This window comes from Hippocampus guttulatus, chromosome 17 (assembly GCF_054856545.1).
Source record: "Hippocampus guttulatus isolate MCC_2025c chromosome 17, RoL_Hgut_1.0, whole genome shotgun sequence".
NCBI classification, from domain to species: domain Eukaryota; kingdom Metazoa; phylum Chordata; class Actinopteri; order Syngnathiformes; family Syngnathidae; genus Hippocampus; species Hippocampus guttulatus.
Window position 1 is genome coordinate 8,568,744 of NC_141277.1, and position 17,731 is coordinate 8,586,474.

General features: G+C 44.8%; 1 protein-coding gene across 3 annotated transcripts in view; it reads right to left on the reverse strand.

Moving 5' to 3' along the window:
* Positions 1–17,731, reverse strand: part of cdk5rap2 (CDK5 regulatory subunit associated protein 2) — a 29,210-nt gene that overhangs the window by 538 nt on the left and 10,941 nt on the right. For 2 of the 3 annotated variants that reach the window (XM_086135560.1, XM_086135559.1), the window contains 24 exons: positions 16,609–16,749; positions 16,439–16,536; positions 15,917–16,060; positions 14,923–15,021; positions 14,633–14,763; positions 14,287–14,548; positions 12,630–13,965; positions 11,873–11,974; positions 10,977–11,125; positions 10,547–10,899; positions 10,179–10,411; positions 9,630–9,681; positions 7,880–8,013; positions 6,926–7,168; positions 6,179–6,304; positions 5,972–6,085; positions 5,758–5,905; positions 4,914–5,032; positions 3,849–4,061; positions 3,233–3,537; positions 2,783–2,929; positions 2,561–2,696; positions 390–436; positions 229–277 (listed from right to left, as the gene is read on the reverse strand). In XM_086135560.1, the coding sequence (XP_085991686.1) occupies positions 229–277; positions 390–436; positions 2,561–2,696; positions 2,783–2,929; positions 3,233–3,537; positions 3,849–4,061; positions 4,914–5,032; positions 5,758–5,905; positions 5,972–6,085; positions 6,179–6,304; positions 6,926–7,168; positions 7,880–8,013; positions 9,630–9,681; positions 10,179–10,411; positions 10,547–10,899; positions 10,977–11,125; positions 11,873–11,974; positions 12,630–13,965; positions 14,287–14,548; positions 14,633–14,763; positions 14,923–15,021; positions 15,917–16,060; positions 16,439–16,536; positions 16,609–16,749 (4,881 nt within the window). The remainder of the gene's footprint in view (positions 1–228; positions 278–389; positions 437–2,560; positions 2,697–2,782; positions 2,930–3,232; positions 3,538–3,848; positions 4,062–4,913; positions 5,033–5,757; positions 5,906–5,971; positions 6,086–6,178; positions 6,305–6,925; positions 7,169–7,879; positions 8,014–9,629; positions 9,682–10,178; positions 10,412–10,546; positions 10,900–10,976; positions 11,126–11,872; positions 11,975–12,629; positions 13,966–14,286; positions 14,549–14,632; positions 14,764–14,922; positions 15,022–15,916; positions 16,061–16,438; positions 16,537–16,608; positions 16,750–17,731) is intronic. The other variant, XM_086135561.1, reaches the window with a different exon arrangement.

Below are 17,731 nucleotides of genomic sequence, written 5' to 3' on the forward strand. Positions count from 1 at the left end.
AAAGTCTCCCCATCCCGCCCTTTTTTTTGGGAGGTGGCATTTTTCTGGGTGAGAAAATAGTCCAAAGGTTGTGAGCACAGCTTTTGGCATTTGGCCCCATTTAGCTTCAAGCAAGCTAAGAGTATGCGCATGAATTCAGCAGCCGATTCGTCACAGGCGTGTCATTGCCATTATTCTGCATGATGTCACCCATGCAAGAAGGCTGCATGCGTCACGCACACATTTTACCTTGTCCTCCAGTCGGGCCTTGTGGGCCAAAGAGGTAACAGTGATTTCTCTAACGTTATGGGAAGGCGGGATAAAAATAAAATCACAACAAAACACCAGTTGGTATCAATCAAGTGCCCACAGTGGTGTGCATCTGTTTTGTGTGTTTGTGTAGAACTCACCTCTAAATTTCCGCGGGCTTTCTTTAAGACACCGTGCGTGAGAGACACTGCATGAACAAACAAAAATGCATAAGTCTCACGCAAAAATTACACACATATGCCCTTGCGTATCTGGAAAAAAAACCCGACCATGTGTAGTAAGGCGTTTTGGGCCGAAAAAACTACCATGTATAGTAAGGCGTTTTCAGCCCAAAAAAAACGACCATGTATAGTAAGGTGTTTTTCGCAAAAAAAAAACGACCATGTATATAGAGTAAGGTGTTTTTCGCTCAAAAAAACGACCATATACAGTATAGTAAGGCGTTTTTAGCCCAAAAAAATGACCATGTATATAGTAAGGCGTTTTGGACCGAAAAAAACGACCAAGTATAGTAAGGCCTTTTTAGCCGAAAAAACGACCATGTCTAGAAAAACGCCTTACTATACATGGTCGTTTTTTTCGGCTGAAAACGCCTATACATGGTCGTTTTTTTTGGCTAAAAACGCCATAATATACATGGTCGTTTTTTTGGGCTAAAAATGCCTTACTATACATGGTCGTTTTTTTGGGATAAAAACGCCTTACTATACATGGTCGTTTTTTCGGCTAAAAACACCTTACTATACATGGTCGTTATTTTTGGCTAAAAATGCCTTACTATAAATGGTCGTTTTTTCGGCTAAAAACGCCTTACTATAAGTGGTCGTTTTTTTGGGGGGGCTAAAAACGCCTTCCTATACATGGTTGTTTTTTTTGGGGCGAAAAACGCCTTACTATACATGGTCATTATTTTTGGCTAAAAACGCCACACTATACATGGCCGTTTTTTGGAGCTAAAAACGCCTTACTACACATGGTCATTTTTTTGGGGCGAAAAACGCCTTACTATACATGGTGGTTTTTTAGGGGGGCTCAAAACGCCATAATATACATGGTCGTTTTTTTGGGCTAAAAATGCCTTACTTATACATGGTTGTTTTTCTGAGCTAAAAACGCCTTACCATAAATGGTCGTTTTTTTGGGGGGTAATGGTCGTTTTTTTTTCGGCTAAAAATGCCTTACTATACATGGTCGTTTTTTTCGGATAAAAACGCCTTACTTTACATGGTCGTTTTTTTTGGGGGGGGGCTAAAAACGCCTTCTTATACATGGTCGTTGTTTTCGGCTAAAAACGCCTATACATGGTCGTTTTTTTTGGGGCTAAAAACACCTTACTATATATGGTCGTTTTTGGGGGGCTATAAACTCCATACAATACATGGGCCCTTTTTTCGGCTAAAAGCGCCTTACTACACAGTCTTTTTTGGGGGCTAAAAACGCCTTACTATACATGGTCGTTTTTTGGGCTAAAAACGCCTTCCTATACATGGTTGTTTTTTTTGGGGCTAAAAACGCCTTACTATACAGGGTTGTTTTTTACGGCTAAAAACGTCTTACTATACATGGTCGTTTTTTTCGGATAAAAACGCCTTACTATACATGGTCGTTTTTTTTTTTTTTTGCCTAAAAACGCCTTAATATACATGGTCGTTTTTTCGGGTAAAAACGCCTCACTATACATGGCGGTTTTTTGGAGCTAAAAACGCCTTACTATACACGGTCGTTTTTTGAGCTAAAAACGCCTTACTCTACACGGTCGTTTTTTTCGGCTAAAAATATCTTACTACACATGGTCATTTTTTTGGGGCGAAAAACGCCTTACTATACATGGTGTTTTTTTGGGGGGGCTAAAAACGCCTTACTATACACGGTCGTTTTATTCGGCTAAAAACGCCTATACATGGTCGGGGTTTTTTTGGGCTAAAAACGCCTTACGATATATAAGACATTTTTCACCGAAACCCTCCCGACCATGTACGTATCTAGTAACGAGTTTTTAGCTTCCCCAAAAATGACCATGTATAGTCAGGCATTTTTACCCGAAAAAAAAAAGACCATGTATAGTCAGGCGTTTTTAGCAGAACAAAAACACGACCATGTTTAGTCAGTATTTTTTGCTGAAAAAACCCCCACCATGTATGGTCAGGCGTTTTTAGTCCAAAAAAATTCAACCATGACTTTTTTCTCATAAATGTACAACTTTTGTAGCACAAAACACGTTTACACATTTGTTCCACTCCAACTATTTTTCTCTTCGCTTCTTCTTTTTTGTTTATGCGAGTGGCGTGAGTAAGAGCAGGTGTGAGCATACGCTGGTCAATGATGACCCGCTCCATGCCCTCCTTGAGCTGGTTGGTGGTGTGCAGGCGTTTGACGGCTCCGGTCAGCATTCTGTCCTGTTGGGACAATCGGCTCTTGAGACGCGAGATCTCCTTCTTTAGATCCTCCTGCGGCATGGGATCACCCGGCGGACGTTTAATGACATCAGCAAAGTTGGCATGGTATGGTCTGGCGGCATCACGCACTGGCATACCTGCTGGTCGTTGACCGTTTCCGCAGCGCCCCCTGTCGGCAGAGAGACCCTCCACACCAATTTGAGCAGGCGGGCGGCCTCATCCAGGACCTGCTGCATGGTGCTCATGTCGCCCAACAGCTGCTTCACGCCCTCCTCGTCCAGTACCTCCATACAAACGAATGCATTTGGATTTTTACAAAATGAAATGTCAGAGTGTCAATCTCAGTGACTTTTTTAATGGTTAGGGTTAGAATAAAGTTGCATTATAATATATATATTTTATTTACCACACTCTATTTTTTTTTTTACTAAAATAAAGTTACTGTCTTACATGAAGAGCACTGCATTTAAAACACACACACAGAACATTTTTATTCAAAATAAAGCATTTTATTTCAAATATCAATAACAAGCTTTTGTGAGAAAAGAAATGACTATATTATGAAGTGGAAATAAATGTGACGCTACCTTGTTGAGACAGCAGCGCAGCTGCGCGTCCTTGCTTCGTGCCAATTTGCGTCCTTCTGAGATGAGCCTGCGGAGGGCACTGTAGTCCTCTACCAGTGCCAGGATGTGGCGCCCATTGCGGTTGGCCCACAAGCGGTGGCCTGGCACCAGGCGGGAGGGAGCGCCTGTAACGCTCTCGCTGGAGCTGCTGCTCCCGCCGCCGTCGCCATCGCCATCCACCTCGCAGCACACTCGAGCGTTTGCGCTGTCGCCGTGAAGAACACCGTCGACACCATCACGACCAGGCGACACGCCCCCTTCATCTGCTGGGAGGAGGCGGGACAATCGGTCAAATTATTTTTCTTTTAAAGCACGGTTTATCAGTCAGACCCCAACTATAGTGTAGTGCATCTTTTTTTTTTTTAAATGCCTTGCTATACATGCTCATCGTATTTTAAAAAAAATGTCTCACTAACATGGTTGTTCTTTTTAAAAACATGGTCATCAAGCTCGTGGACTTTCAAAAAAGAAAATGTTGACAGACATAAAAATAAGTGTAAAAGTGTTTAATGATGATGCTGCTGCCTGAATTTGAGCCAAGAAAATCCCTGCTGACATGACATGCGAGTGCGTTTACCTGGAGAGGAGAGCCGGTAGTTGATGTTGATGGTTTCGGAGCGGGCGGCTCCTCGACACAGCTGCTCCTCCAGCCTCTGTCGCAGGGTTGTGTTGGTGTGGATGCTCTTCTCCAGCTGCACACGCAGATGGCGCATCTCCGACAGCAGCTCGGACAGGTCCACTGAGCCAGTGCTCAGAAGAGCAGAGCCGGGATCCGGTGTCGCGCTGACGCCTTTGCAAAAGAAGCGGTGTTACATTTGAAGATTGGGGAGGGGGGAAAGAGGGAACAATTCAAACAAAAATGTAGATGCTAAATGGTGCTATATTTATCTTATTTGATAATGAGGGTCTTTATTTAAAAGAATTTGGAAAATAACGTTTTTAAGAAGAAAAACTAAAGCAAGAATATTACTCAGCTAATAAATCTGCGGCAAATGTTCATTTTATCATTTTAATTTAATAATTTACATTTCTCACCAACAAATGTTAAAATGAAGTGTATTTTTACAGGACAATAAAAGGTGTGAGTTCTGAAAATGTAAGTCTTTTTAAACAGGCCTCTCCATTTACTGTCATTCATTTTTAAAATGAAAAATATTTATATTAAATAAAATTAAAATGTGAATTTAATACATTCACACTGTGTATGAATTCTGACACTGATAAATAGAACATAATGTGAACATAAATGATAATTAGTACTTTTTTATTCATCCAAACTACTGTCACCTAAATCCAACTTATCTATAAAAAACAACTCCAAACATACTGAAAACTGTAAACATATTTCATTTTTTAAGGAAAATTAAGAACATCTCCCATGTATTTCCCATGCATTTCATGCACCCCTCTTAAGGCTGAACTCTGGTGACAGGTTTGTTTCTCCCACGGTGTCATGCACGGACGGGGATGGAGGACGATTATTATATGAATGAGGACTGAAGGACAATGACAGACGGGTACCCAGGTCGCGGATGGCAAAATAGGGTCAAGTGTCCATCTCATTTACACAGACAAAAGTAATTCTAAGGTTGGTTTCCCTTAGTAATTATGTGTTGCGATGGAGTGAAGAGAAGAAACCAACCTTGATTGTGCGCCGCCGTCTCCATCTTCTCACGAACTTGCAGCTCCACGCGCAGCGACTGCAGGAGACGCTGCAAGTCGGTCACCTGCTGCCGCTGGAGCTTCACCTCGCACTGCAGACTGAACGCATAAAAAACAAACAAAAAAACCCAACATGCACACAGAGTTAGCAGCTAAAGGGTGTTACGACACTACCCCATAGTGGCAACAAGAAAGGGTTATCATAGATGTGGACGTCGGAAAGTGGATAAATAAAATTATCGGCCACGAAATATCATGGGGTGAATGTCATACTTCTTGTTAAAGACCAAAGACACAAAGCGACGTGTGTGTTGGATTTGGGGGACAATGACGAGAGAACAATGGAGCAAGGGAAAGGGAGAGGAGTGAAATGCTAAACGAGACTCCAGGTTTCGGATTTCAGTGTGGGTCGACAAAACGGATGACCGCTGAAGCAAATTGTACTCATGGTGTGTCGTCATGGTGACACCGAAACATTGTGTGGTTTCACATTGCATGGTGTGCGGTATGGTTCGTGCAGACTCGTCGACTAAGTGACTTTACAACTCCATAATCTAGTTGAGAGCGCAACACTGACTAGTGCCATGTTTTTGGCTTGAGGAGGAGCAGGGATGTGGCAACAGGTCAAGCGGTAATTGCTCAGGGCACCAAGGTGAAGGGGGGTCAAAACATGGCAAAAGAATGGCACTGCTTTTGAACTCCCTAACATGCCCTTGATAGCTATTGGTTGGATAGATGGCTGATATTGGTCCAATGACATTTCCGGATTTTTAATGGGGCCTCATACGAGGAAGCTTGCTGTCAAAACAATTATTTCCAGACACCTGCGCAACTGCTCCTCGCTGGTGCGCAGCGACTGGAGCAGCCTCGTGTTCTCCTGCCTCAGGGCGTCGCCGTCCTTCCTGCTCTGCTCCAGCTTGGCCGTGCGCCTCGCCAGGCTCTCCCGCAGCCTCTCGCTCTCCCGCTGTTTGTCTGGAGGAGAGCAACAGGAAGGTGTGATGCGCTTTTGTTTCGCAAAATAGTGCGCTTCTCGTGTACCTTTGGACTCCAGGTTAAGCTGCTCCTTCAGGGCTTGGTTCTGACCCCACAGGAAGCGAACCTCGTTGACCAGCTGAGCTTGATCCTCGTTACCGTGGATGAAGATGTTGGTAGCTGCCGTGACAACGCCCGCACACAAAACCACAGCCAATTGAGTGGGCCAGCTCATCAATTGCGTCATAAAAGCCGCAGAGAGCGAGCGGTCACCTGTGTCTTTCTCCACCTCGGCAAGCCTCCTCTCCAGCTGCTCCCTCAGGCGGTCGTTGGTGGAGATGCTCTCCTCCAGTCGCCGCCTCAAAGCTCGGATCTCCTCGAGGTGCTCGGCCAGCACGTCTGAGTAGACACGAAAAGATGGAATCATGTGAAAAGCATGATCGGGAATAACATTGAAATAGAATGTAAAGAAGCAAGCAGTTTGTGCATCTTGATTCCAGACTTGAGTTCATTGTGTGGCTCCTTCCGGTGCATGCACCTTGGCCACCAGGGGCAGGATAATATAAACAGAAACTGTCACAACTGCACATTGACAGTAAATAACAGATTTATTTTCTTTTGTTTTTGCAGAGGACAAAGAATATAGACCAGTCTGTATCGTCTGTCTACATGAGGTTGCTGCATCGCTTAGTTAATTGAATAGCAACTGCTGAAAGGGTAATAGGACTGCGACATCACTGCTAGTTTTGTTTGCCCATATATGGCATTGTGAGTGATCAATAAGCTAGCAGGCATTGGTGTGACAAAGATATGTGGTTTGCTTTAACTGTCCCTATACAATGCTGGCTTGGATAGTTGAACAAAGATACCTTTTTTTTTTTGTTGTAAATAAATAATTATGGACCAATGAAATCAAATTGGATTCATTCCCTCAACACAAGTGATGACCTCTCACAAAACAGCAAGTAGGAGACAACACGAGCAGGTTCATCTCACAGAGTAATCAATCGGCCCGACTACCTGAAGTGACGGTGCGTGCTTCTGCGGAAGCATTTGCCGCCAAGACGACGTTCTCGTCGGGCTTGGGTGCTTGTGTCGGAGAGTCGCGCTCCTGATGATGGGCCATGACGGACAGGCGCAGGTCCAGCTCGCTACGCAGGCTGCTGTTGAGCTGCTTGCTGTCCCTTAGACGCTCGTGAAGCAGTGCGTTCTCCCTCTGCAAGTCCAAAAGTCGGCCTCCCGCCACCACTTCGGCTCCGTCCCCTGCACGTGAACACAGTGAGAACTGTTTCTTTTTTTTTTTTCCCTTCCCTGAAACCAATCGGGGCCACTTAATAATGTAAGTTGAAAGTGGTGGCGGTGGGCTAGGGGGGATGCGCTGGAAGCGGACACCGACAGAGCAAAGTCCTTGGTCTGCATGGAATGCCTCAGTGCACCACAATGGCTGTGAGTGGAAAAGAATTGCTGCGGCAGGCATGTGTGGCATTAAACCACATTATACCAGACAACCGAGAGAGGATGGAATGCGAGTGCACTTCTACCATAGAACCATCTCGTGCAGCATTTGCCGACCTTTACGGGCCCACGGTGCAGGATGGACTGATGGCTGTTGTGAATGTTTCCATTCATGCTTATTATTCGACTGATTATACCACCAAGTAATTGGACAAAGTCTGATAAAATAGTTTCTTCCAAAAAGGCAGATAACAGTTTTGCACATCTGCATCTATGATGCAGATGACGCTTTACGACTTGAAATGGCTTTCAGTTTGCAGCTGTGCATGATCAAGAGTTAATATTGGTAGCTTGAATTTCTTGACCACATCATGTGTTTGAGACCATTTGAGTTCCAAACTTTTGACTGTATTTAGGAAAATATATATACGTCACTTCACTGGGATTTTAACGTTCTTCATTTAAACGAAAGGACGTGATAGCATTTCCAGTCACAAGCTGGCTAACTTGGACTACTACCTTGTGTGGGGTGGCTGCCGTGACAGGAGGCCTTATCAGAGTGGGAGCTGTGGGAGCTGCTGGGACTGTGGCCTCGGACCCGACTCTGCAGGCTCTGGATGAGGCGGTTCTTCTCTTGCAGTTCTCTGGCCAACCTGAGAGGAGGAGGAGGAGGAGGAAAAGGACGATGACGACCAGGCGCGTGTTAACACAAGGATCCATCACTCTCAAAATGTAAAAGAGAAGAACATTTCTAGGTGGTTTATGGTAAATTTCAGAGGGAAATTAAGATGGAGAATATAGGACTTTTTTTCCCCAATTGGAAACTAAAGTTTATAACGGTGAATATTTCCAGATATGTCGAGCATGCTGTGTTCGTTTTTTAACCACCACATCAAACCACTCTGTTTTAGCCACACAATTCGACAATTAGAAATAAATAGAAAGATTCCACAGCAAACAGCATGCCTTCGGCATATCCACTCACACGTCCAAGCGCTCACTGGCGCGCTCGGCCACGGCGATATTTTGCCGGACCAGGCAACCGACATGATTCCTCAGCCGCTCTCTCTCGGCCTCCAGCTCCACACGCAGCTTTTCAAGCTCCTGCTGGATTGGGCCAGCGGGGCTGTCCGTCAGCCCGCATTCACTACAAATAAATCCCGCCCTTTAGGTGTGAGCGACACAAGAAAAAGGTACTAGGTAGTTTTCAATATCCTGAATGATGGTGTGGTGTTTTCAAGGGAGGAATATTGTGAAACCCCACCAAACTTGTTGTTCACACTGATGCTATATCACAAATCTGTTAGCAGGTTTGCTATTTCTGATTAAAACATACTTTTAAAAGTGTGTTTTAATCAGTTTAAAGGTGTTCAAGCGTGAATGACTTGAAAAGAAATTTGCTGGAGGAGTCACTACATTTGCTAAATGTCGTTGCTAAGTTTGAGTAGGCTCGTTTTGTCACATGCGAGAGCTTCTGATTATCAACGGTAACAAAATCTGGACTCTGCATTTGCACAAGCGCCCACCAAAGATTGCATGATTTCAACTAGTTTAACAAATGGATAGTAAGTATTTGAGATTCTGCTGTGAAAATACACAAAGGGCAGAAGACTAATGTTTCAAAAAATAATAATTATAATGAGCACAATGTCTCCTTGAAAGCCACTGTGTGTTCTGCTTTATGTTCTATGTTCTGATGCGTATGACACTGCTGACCCGGTTATATCATCAATTGTTTTTGTTGACACACGGATGAAAATAGGTCAGCAGTCAGGCAGACGCCATTCAAGCGTAGCAACCCAGACGGGGTCACAAGGCAATTAGGCGAAAGGCTACGGGGGAGCTTTGCTTTTAAAGAGGTCATGAGGCAAACATCAGACAATAGAAACAGCCGCCAACCCCAAAAATCTTCCATCCGTCGCATGTGGTGGTTGTCGTCAATTAGAGTTAGGCGCAAAAATGGCCGACAGAGCGGTCTTCGGGATAAATGCAAAATGCATGGCCACAGACAACCAATTTTAACACTGGATTCATTTTTTGCATCACTTAGTAAAATTGTTCACTTGACCATAAATCCAAAGATCACTGCTCATAGATGCTTCTTCGCATTGACAAGTAATGATGAATGAAGATTCCTCCTCTGTGTTAAATGTAGCGCACAAAAAGAAAAAGTAGTGAACTGTTGCCAGTCTCAAACAAACAGTGCAGCTCCTTCAGCACTGACAGGGGTGCTAAATATCAAGCAGCGGAGTGGAAGGTTGAGATGTACCTGCGAGAAAGCTCCAGAGCCGCCACATCTTCATTATCCTGATGAGTCTCTCCTAACAGACACGGCCAAAAAAAAATAAAAAAATAAAAAAAATGTCAAGGACTTGTCAGGAAAAATCAGCAACGCTTGAGGACTCTTAAGTGGATTTCTTCTTACTCTCTCAAGGAGCACCTCACAATCTATTTCTTTCTGTATATCCTATCAATGTTCCCAATGAAATCAACTGAAATGCGATTAATTAAACACCAGTTTTGGGTCAATTTCAAATAAATAAAAAAAAAAGCACTGAATGGAAAATATAAAGCATATTAAAAGAGAATGTACAGAAATAACCTGGTTTTACAAAGTATAATTGAGCCAAAAGTCACACACTGTAGTATTCGTGTGTTGATGTGCACCTCTAAGAGGCGTGGCCAAGTGAGTATCATCAGGAACAATGTGTCAGCTCTGGTTGGCCATTTAACACACGGTTTGTTCAGTGTGAGTGCCTTCTACACTACAGTTTGCATGCGTCAGTGCCGAGTTTTCATAAACAAGCGCGGCCGGTACCTTTGTCCAAGCGTCCCTCCAGCCGATCCAGAATACTCAGGCTCTTGTCCAGCTGCTCCTTGAGCACCTCGCTCATGTAGCGGTCCCCCGGGGTGACGTGGAGCATCTCCTGGAAAGCCCTCCTCAGCTCCACCATCTGCCGACGCTGCAGGCCCGCGAGCCGCCGGCTCTCCTTGAGCTGCTGCCTGAGCTGCGACAGCTCCCTGGCCTGCGACTGCACCAGGGAGTCCAGGCTGTGGAAGCGACAGACTGACATCAGACTGTGTAAATGGGCAAAGAAGGTCCCCAACTAAGTCGCAGTAATAGTTGTCTATTGTAATCTTGGATTAGTTCAGCATTTCTGATGAATGAGTGCATTGCATTGCAACCTGGCAGGGGAGGCAGAGCGGCTGCGGGCATGCTGTAGCTGCTCTGTTGCACTCTTCTTTCGTTCTGCCTCACTGGTTTCACCAGTTATGGCCGGGGCTTCTCTGTCACAGTCTTTCTCCCGCATCTGCTCCCTACTGGGCCTTGCATGATGGATTTGTGCTCCGTCCTGATTCGTCAACTGGTCAGAGCGGTGGCCAGCCACTGGGTTCCTCCGCACAAGACTTGGCATCTGGTGGATGAGTTTGGTTTGGCTTTCCAAGGGGACCTTCAATTCTCGCACCTGCGCCTGGAGTAGTAGCGGGTCGTCTGAGAGGCCATATTCCTCGAAGTTCTGAAGGCTTTTCTGACTGACCTGAAAACGCAGCAGGGGCCGCATTAGCTTTGATCACATTTGAAAACATAAACCGGGCAATATTTGTGACGAAATACCTTGGCCGAGCTCAAAGTAGGGGAACTTGGGTATGGTGTGCTGGCGGCAGAGTCCAGATGTTCAGTGGAGGAAAAGTGCACCTGCTCATGAGTCAGCAGCGAAGGGAGACTAGAAGCGCTTCCGCTTGCTTTGATGCCCACCTCAAGGTCTGGAGCGGCGGACAGACAGCAACAATAAAATAAAGAAGCGTTTAACACCGTTGAGAACTGCACTTCATAATGATGATCACAGGAATAATCAATAACTTATTCAGTACCAGCCAATTCTGGACCAGGTCTGAAAAGACGTTTAAAACGTCTTTGGGAGTGAATGAGTTAAAAGCCGTGTCTCCACCAATTATTCCAGTTCAGAATAAAAACATAGTAGGCTGACTTAATCAGGATCTTTTTGCAGATGCTCTGATTGATTGTCTGGTCAGGATGATTGGGAAAAATTCTTAGTTTGCAGTTTGAGTTGTCAGCATTTCTCTTTGTGAAACAAGTCGCAGAACTTTTCTCTTCACAAATGATTATAAAAATGTACCTGGATATTTTCTAACCCATTAGAATATAGAAACACTGAAAAACATACACCAAACTGCCATACTAGCACGGTGGAAACAAGGCTTTTAAAGAAGATAAGGAAGGAAGTGAAGATTATTAGGTGCAGAAAAGACATGCAAAGGTTCCATCAATGCAAACCATTGCATGGCAGTGAAAGGCGGTGGCAATTCCACACCACACTGAGAAGCAGAAGAAAGACGTTTGTGAGGTTAGGAGACTCAAACATTGAGAGTGTGTTACGGCCCCCCCTGTTCACTTCTCATGCAGCCCGTGAGAGACTCCAGCCCAAGCCGCGTGAGTTTAGTGTCCACTCGGAAGACAGACATGCAGCGTCCGTCTCAAACGTGTCTGACCTGTGCTACTGCTCTCTTCCCTATCGTTCTCACGCTTGCCCGTGGTTTCGTAACCCAGGTCCTGCAAATCCACCTGCACACCTTTGTCATCGCGCTCCAGAGCTGGCATTGGAGGCAACGGTCACGTTAAGTCAGCGACGAGGCATCTTGGATAGCTCCATAACAGAAGTGGGACTCACCCCACTACAGTGATAACTTGACTTACAATATAGGTTTGCATGTCAAATCAATTGAAATGCCATTAATGCATTTCATCTGGCCAAAAAAAATAAATAAATGTTTTTGTTAAAACTCCCATAATTGACCAGTTGCAGATCTCTGGGTCGCACGATGCATTATGGATGAGGTTTCTTAGGTTACCAATTTTGAATATTTGTGTGTGTTTTTCAGAGCCAAGGCCTAGTGATTGACAAGATTTTGCATTTTGTACTGCAGTTTCTTGAGTCTTTTTATTTGTATTTGTGTGCATGACTCGTTTAGTTCGTTAAACATCTGTGCTATAAGTGCATCAGGGACTGTAGCTCTGTTTTGTTTTGCTTAACTCTCGTCGAGGGGTAACTTAAAAAATAAATAAATAAGTGACGCCTCATTATTTGGAAAAAGAAAATCTAAGTTGTGGTCACTTGTAAGTCAAGGTATCTCTGTACAGCTTTCTACAACAAGTCAAACATGTACAGAGAATGGAAACGGCTGAACGGACTCCCTTGAAAATGGCACAGGTCAAGGAGCTATCTTTGCACTCAATAAATGCGCTCACCTTTTTGTGCTGCGTTATTCATGGATGGTGTAGATTGAGCCGTGGCGAGTTTCTCCTCCAGGTTTTTGCAGGCTTTCTTCTTCTCTCTCAGTGCCTTGTGCAGAGCCTCCAGCTGGGCCTGAACGCTTGGCGCTAGGCCCTTGGTGTCCGACAGCACTGCATGGCCCTCGCTCTCTTCCCTCTGGGCCCTCTCTTCCTGGAGAGAGGCCTGGAGCTCACTAATCCTCTGAGAGTGATCACTGAGGACCTTGCAGAGCATTTCCAGATTGCAAAGGAGATCCGAGCCGAGAAGTTCCTCGGACTGAGTGCTTGGCTGAGTGGCGCGAGTGAGGCGCTCCAGTTCTTGTCTCTTTTGTAGAGCTCTCTGGAGGTTGCCCAAGTGCTCTTGTAGGTGAGGGTTGGTGAACGAGATGGTATTTTTACAGGCAGCTGCCAGGGAAGCTATGACAGATTCTGCCGAGCTAAGGCATTTCACAAGAACTTGGGTCATCTCCTGACTTGAAGTTTGGTCAGAATTTCCACTTTTTCCCTGCGGATCCCACAACTCATTGTCTGCGAGAGATTCAGGTGCCGTCTGTGTGGCAGTACTCAATCTCAACTCATCCTGAGAAGAGTCCTTGTACGCCGAACCCTCGGGTCCTCCAAAGACCCCTCTGGAGTTCTGCTTGTTTATTGAGGCATTTAATGCCTCCATCTTCAAACGGAGATCTCCAATTTCCCCCTGCTTTTCCTGGCTATCTGGAAATGAAATGTGCTTCTCTACCAAATTCAAAAGTTGTGTGAGTTGCTTGTTGATGTCCTCCTTCTCCTGAAGCACTTTCTGTAAATCCAGGCATGGGCCGCTAGAGCCCACATCAGAAGGCGCTGCTCCTTGTCTGGACCCACCCTGGCTGTCCAGACTGCAGGCGGTCAGGTAGGCGATGGTGGACTCGGCAGCTTGTAAGGCCTCCACGTACTGGCTATTGAGACGTTCCTTGTCCTGGAGCTGCGCATGGAGCTCCTCCCAATCAGCCAGCTGCTCGCCCAGCTTGTTGATCAAGGCCTCTTTCTCCTGGCACTCCTGGTGAAGGAGCTCCAGCTGGGTAAGAAGAGCGGCGTGGTCCTGGGTGTCATCCGACGTGTGCGTGTCTGGATAGCCGCTATCGTGAGCACGTCCGCAGGAAGAAGAGGGGTCGGCGCTTGGTTGGGATGACGCGGTGGAGTCTGTAGTGGAGTGCAGGTCAGCATCTGTGTGAAGTTGCTGCGCCGCGTCCGCTTTACTTGGCTCTGAATGTGCGTCACTGCAAGATTCTGCTCTCGGCCTCACAGGGACAGGCAATCGAGATCTGAAACGGGCCTACAAAAAATACAAGAGAAACATTGAAAGTCATGAATCCATCCGCTCATTTCTATGGTGCTTTTTTTCATTAGGGTAGCAGGTGACGAGAGTGATAGATGTGATATACCGTGCACTGAAAAATGAACCTAATGTGCATGTTTTGGGGGGGGGGGGGGGTTGGTAAAGTGGGAGGATGTTACGGTCAAAGTTCAGATATTAAGGTCATGGAACAATCAAGGTCCATCCTTAAATTTCATCCAAAAATACAATATTACTAGCGTTTTGTTTGTCCTGTGTTATATAAACACAAAAACACCCTTGCACTAATATAAAACACACCATCTGCTTTGAAATCTTGCGGTGATCGCCAGTTTGCAGAGTTCCCACTTCCTCTGTGGTGATCAGGGCCCTCCTATCCATTGTGCACTCCTCATCTTTGTCCTTAGGTTGACCCTGCAAAGTTTCTTGACTCTGTCTTGATTCATCGCTCCTGTTGCCCGACACTTCTGTGCTCTCCTTCTCTTTGCACTCACTGGACATTTGTTCCTTCAGCAGACCTTGCAGTTGCATGTTTTCAGCTAAGAGCCTGCGGACTTCCTCTCTGGAACAAGGGAATTTACAACACTTAAAGAGGTCACTTTCTAGTGGACGTGGAGATGGGTGATATGAAGAAAAAAAGTCTGACCTAAGGTGCAGGAGTGATGCAGCACCATTATCAGTCAGAAGACATTTTACAGAATCGATCTCTGTTGCGGCACAACGAGCATTCTCTCTGCTCTGGCCCTGGCCGCTGTCCACACTCTCATCCCCAAGAAGCTGAGAGGCAAGGCAAACGTATTTTTATTTTTATTTGCGTGCGCAACCAAGTTTGTGGCAGTTAGGTCAAATGATGATTTCTCACTTGATTAGTGGTGTATTTAAGAACCAAGACCAACCCTTTTAAAAAGGCAATCTAGTGATTACTTAGGAACATACCTGCCCCAGTGTGATGTCCGTCTGACTCTCTTTGTCTTGAGAGCGGCACGTCTGGTGAGCAACAGGCGGCACCTCTGTAATCGTTGTTGTGTCTGGCTGCTAGAGTAATGGGATGTGAGGCGAGTATGACTGATATGTGACTCGATTCGAAAATAAAATAAAAACAAGAAAACTCAATGGGGCAACAAAATTCAAAAACACAGTGCAAAGCGACAGCGGGATGGTATGACGTGTCTAATGTGATATGGCGAAGAGAGACCGTTTTATGGGAAACAGATAGAGATAGAAAGACAGGCTTTGGTTAGGAACAATGGAGGAAAGAGTCCAGGAAAAAAAGACACACTTGTAAAAGAAATTAGAAATAGGGGATACTGCATTTGAGACTACTGAGAAGTAGGATATGTCCAGCATGCAGTTCACAAAGCGCATTTTTTTGGTTTTGAGTTTTCAAAACAAAAACAAAAACACTGCATTGTATGTACACAATGAACAGAACAAAACAGAAAAAGGTAAAGAAATAATCTTTTTTTGAACAAGTAATTGCTGTAAGTACTCAAAACATTCGCGTCGTTTGTTTTAGCGTCTGCTCCATGACCCTTGAGAATGCTTTTAACTTTGTATTTGTGTGTTTGACAACTTGGCCCGGCTGAACAGCCGAAAGTGCATCGACGACTGACCACGTGGCAAATTGCAACTCATAAGACATTTAACATGGCGTATTCAGAACTCGAGGTACCACTGCAGTCATTCTGTTACATAACCTGCCACGTCTCAATTTTCTCAAATGCAGCATACTGTAGTAACAAGCCAGACACAGCGGAGGTTAAGTCAGGTTCAAAGGTTAGACGGGAGGGGGGAGATACTAAAACTAAAAGGTGGCTGTTACGATGGCACCGAGTAGTTTCACTTAACAGGAGACTTTTATACGGATTAATTTAGAAAAATAAGAGTCTGTGTGCAGTTGAGAGAAAGGACTGCCTTTGTGGTCTCCAACCTGTTTCCATGGGTGACTGTTGGCCAGGTTTTGGTCATCCTTGTTGAAAACATCTTGGTCAGCCTTCTCATGTGCTGCCAGCCTGCTCTGGAGGACTACATTTAACGCTTGAAGCTTGCTAACACAGTCCTGCAGCTCTCGCACCTAACAGATGCAGACAAACTTAAGTGACATACTTACTATAGTGCGACAAAACAAACTACTGTAACAGTCAATTTCTCTTGTGGATGAATTGAGAAAAGCTATCAATTTATTTCCATGACAGATTTTTAAACATTGCTTTTTAGGAGTTTTTACAGTATACAGGCGAGTCAAAATTTAGACTTGCGTGTCTTCAGTCCCAAACTGATATCCAGTAATAGAGGTTGAGTCAGAACACAAGCTATTTTATTTCTGGAGTATTGTTATATGTTGTGTGTGTGTGTGTGTTAATGATGGAGTTATTTGAACCTTTAGATGACCGTAACATCTATGCTAATTTCTGTTAGCCTGTAGCATCTGCATAAAGTGAATTCAATTCACCTTCAGTTTGAGCTCCTGTGGTGAAATGTTGTCATGCCCCTCATCCACACAAATGCTCATGTAAGAGGTCTGATCACCGATGAAACTCAGCGAGTCTCCTTAGGAGAAAGGAACGCAATATTTCACAGAAATATTTCACACAGGGCATAAGTGTCATGTGGACATCGTACGGCTGTCGCCGGTGCCGCCCACTCCTCCGCCGCGGTTCTGGATGGCCCCCAAGCGGGCCTGCAGAGAGGCATTCCAACGCTGGGCATCTTCCAGCTGATGCTGCATGCTCTCCAGTTCTTTGGCATCAACTACATTCACGCCTGAACACAAACATTTACAGTGTTACAAAAACCCTCGTCTTGATATTATTTTAATATAATTTTCTAGTTAAAGCTATGACATTTTGTACTGTACCGAACCAACTTAAAACTTGACATCAAAAGTATAATTCTATTGGTATGTCTGAATCCATCATGGTTTCAGTGCTTTTCAACATTTTTGTTGATTTTTGGGAGGGAGGTGCAGGAGCGTGTTAATGCAGTGACGTGTTTTCTACGCAGATGACATTGTATTAGTAGCGGAGATGACGTGGATGAGAATAAATGAAGGATAGCATGTCGGAAGACAACTGATTGAAATGGAAGTACATATGACAGAAAGACTTTATTAAATCAGCTGTGAGAGAGGAAGGAGGAACGCCCTTAAAAAAGAACATTTGGAGACAGCGCATAAAAATAAAAATAAAAAACTGATCAGGCTTGGAAGGAGCTGCAATATGTATCTGTTTTCCCCCCATGTGATTTAAGAGGCATCGTCATGGGGAAATACGCAAATGTCATCAGTTATAATTGGCCAGATCCATCTTGCAGAGAGAGCTGCTTGTTACATACGGCTGACCCATTTCTATACCTTCCACTCTGCGCAATGATGTTTGATGCGCTGACATGCACACTCACGCACACTAACAAACACAGGCGCATGTGTGGAGCAACTCTTAAATAACGGGGCTTACGGGAATATCTGCGTGCACAGAGAAACTTTCAGTCAGCCTCAAAGTCATGCCCTGACTTGAGATTATGGGAGTGGAGAGTTGTACTTAAATAAACAAACCAATTTGCTTCGTTATATAACAAGACGTTCATCGGATTTTAGATTAAACTAATTTACAGTGGCAGATGGCCGAGTCGGCTGGATTAATACCCACGGAGATGTGAAGTCATCAGCAGACCAATGGCTTAATGGGGAAGTTGAACAAGTACACAGGCGTGCGAGAAACCCAAAGATGGACAAACGGAAGCTTTT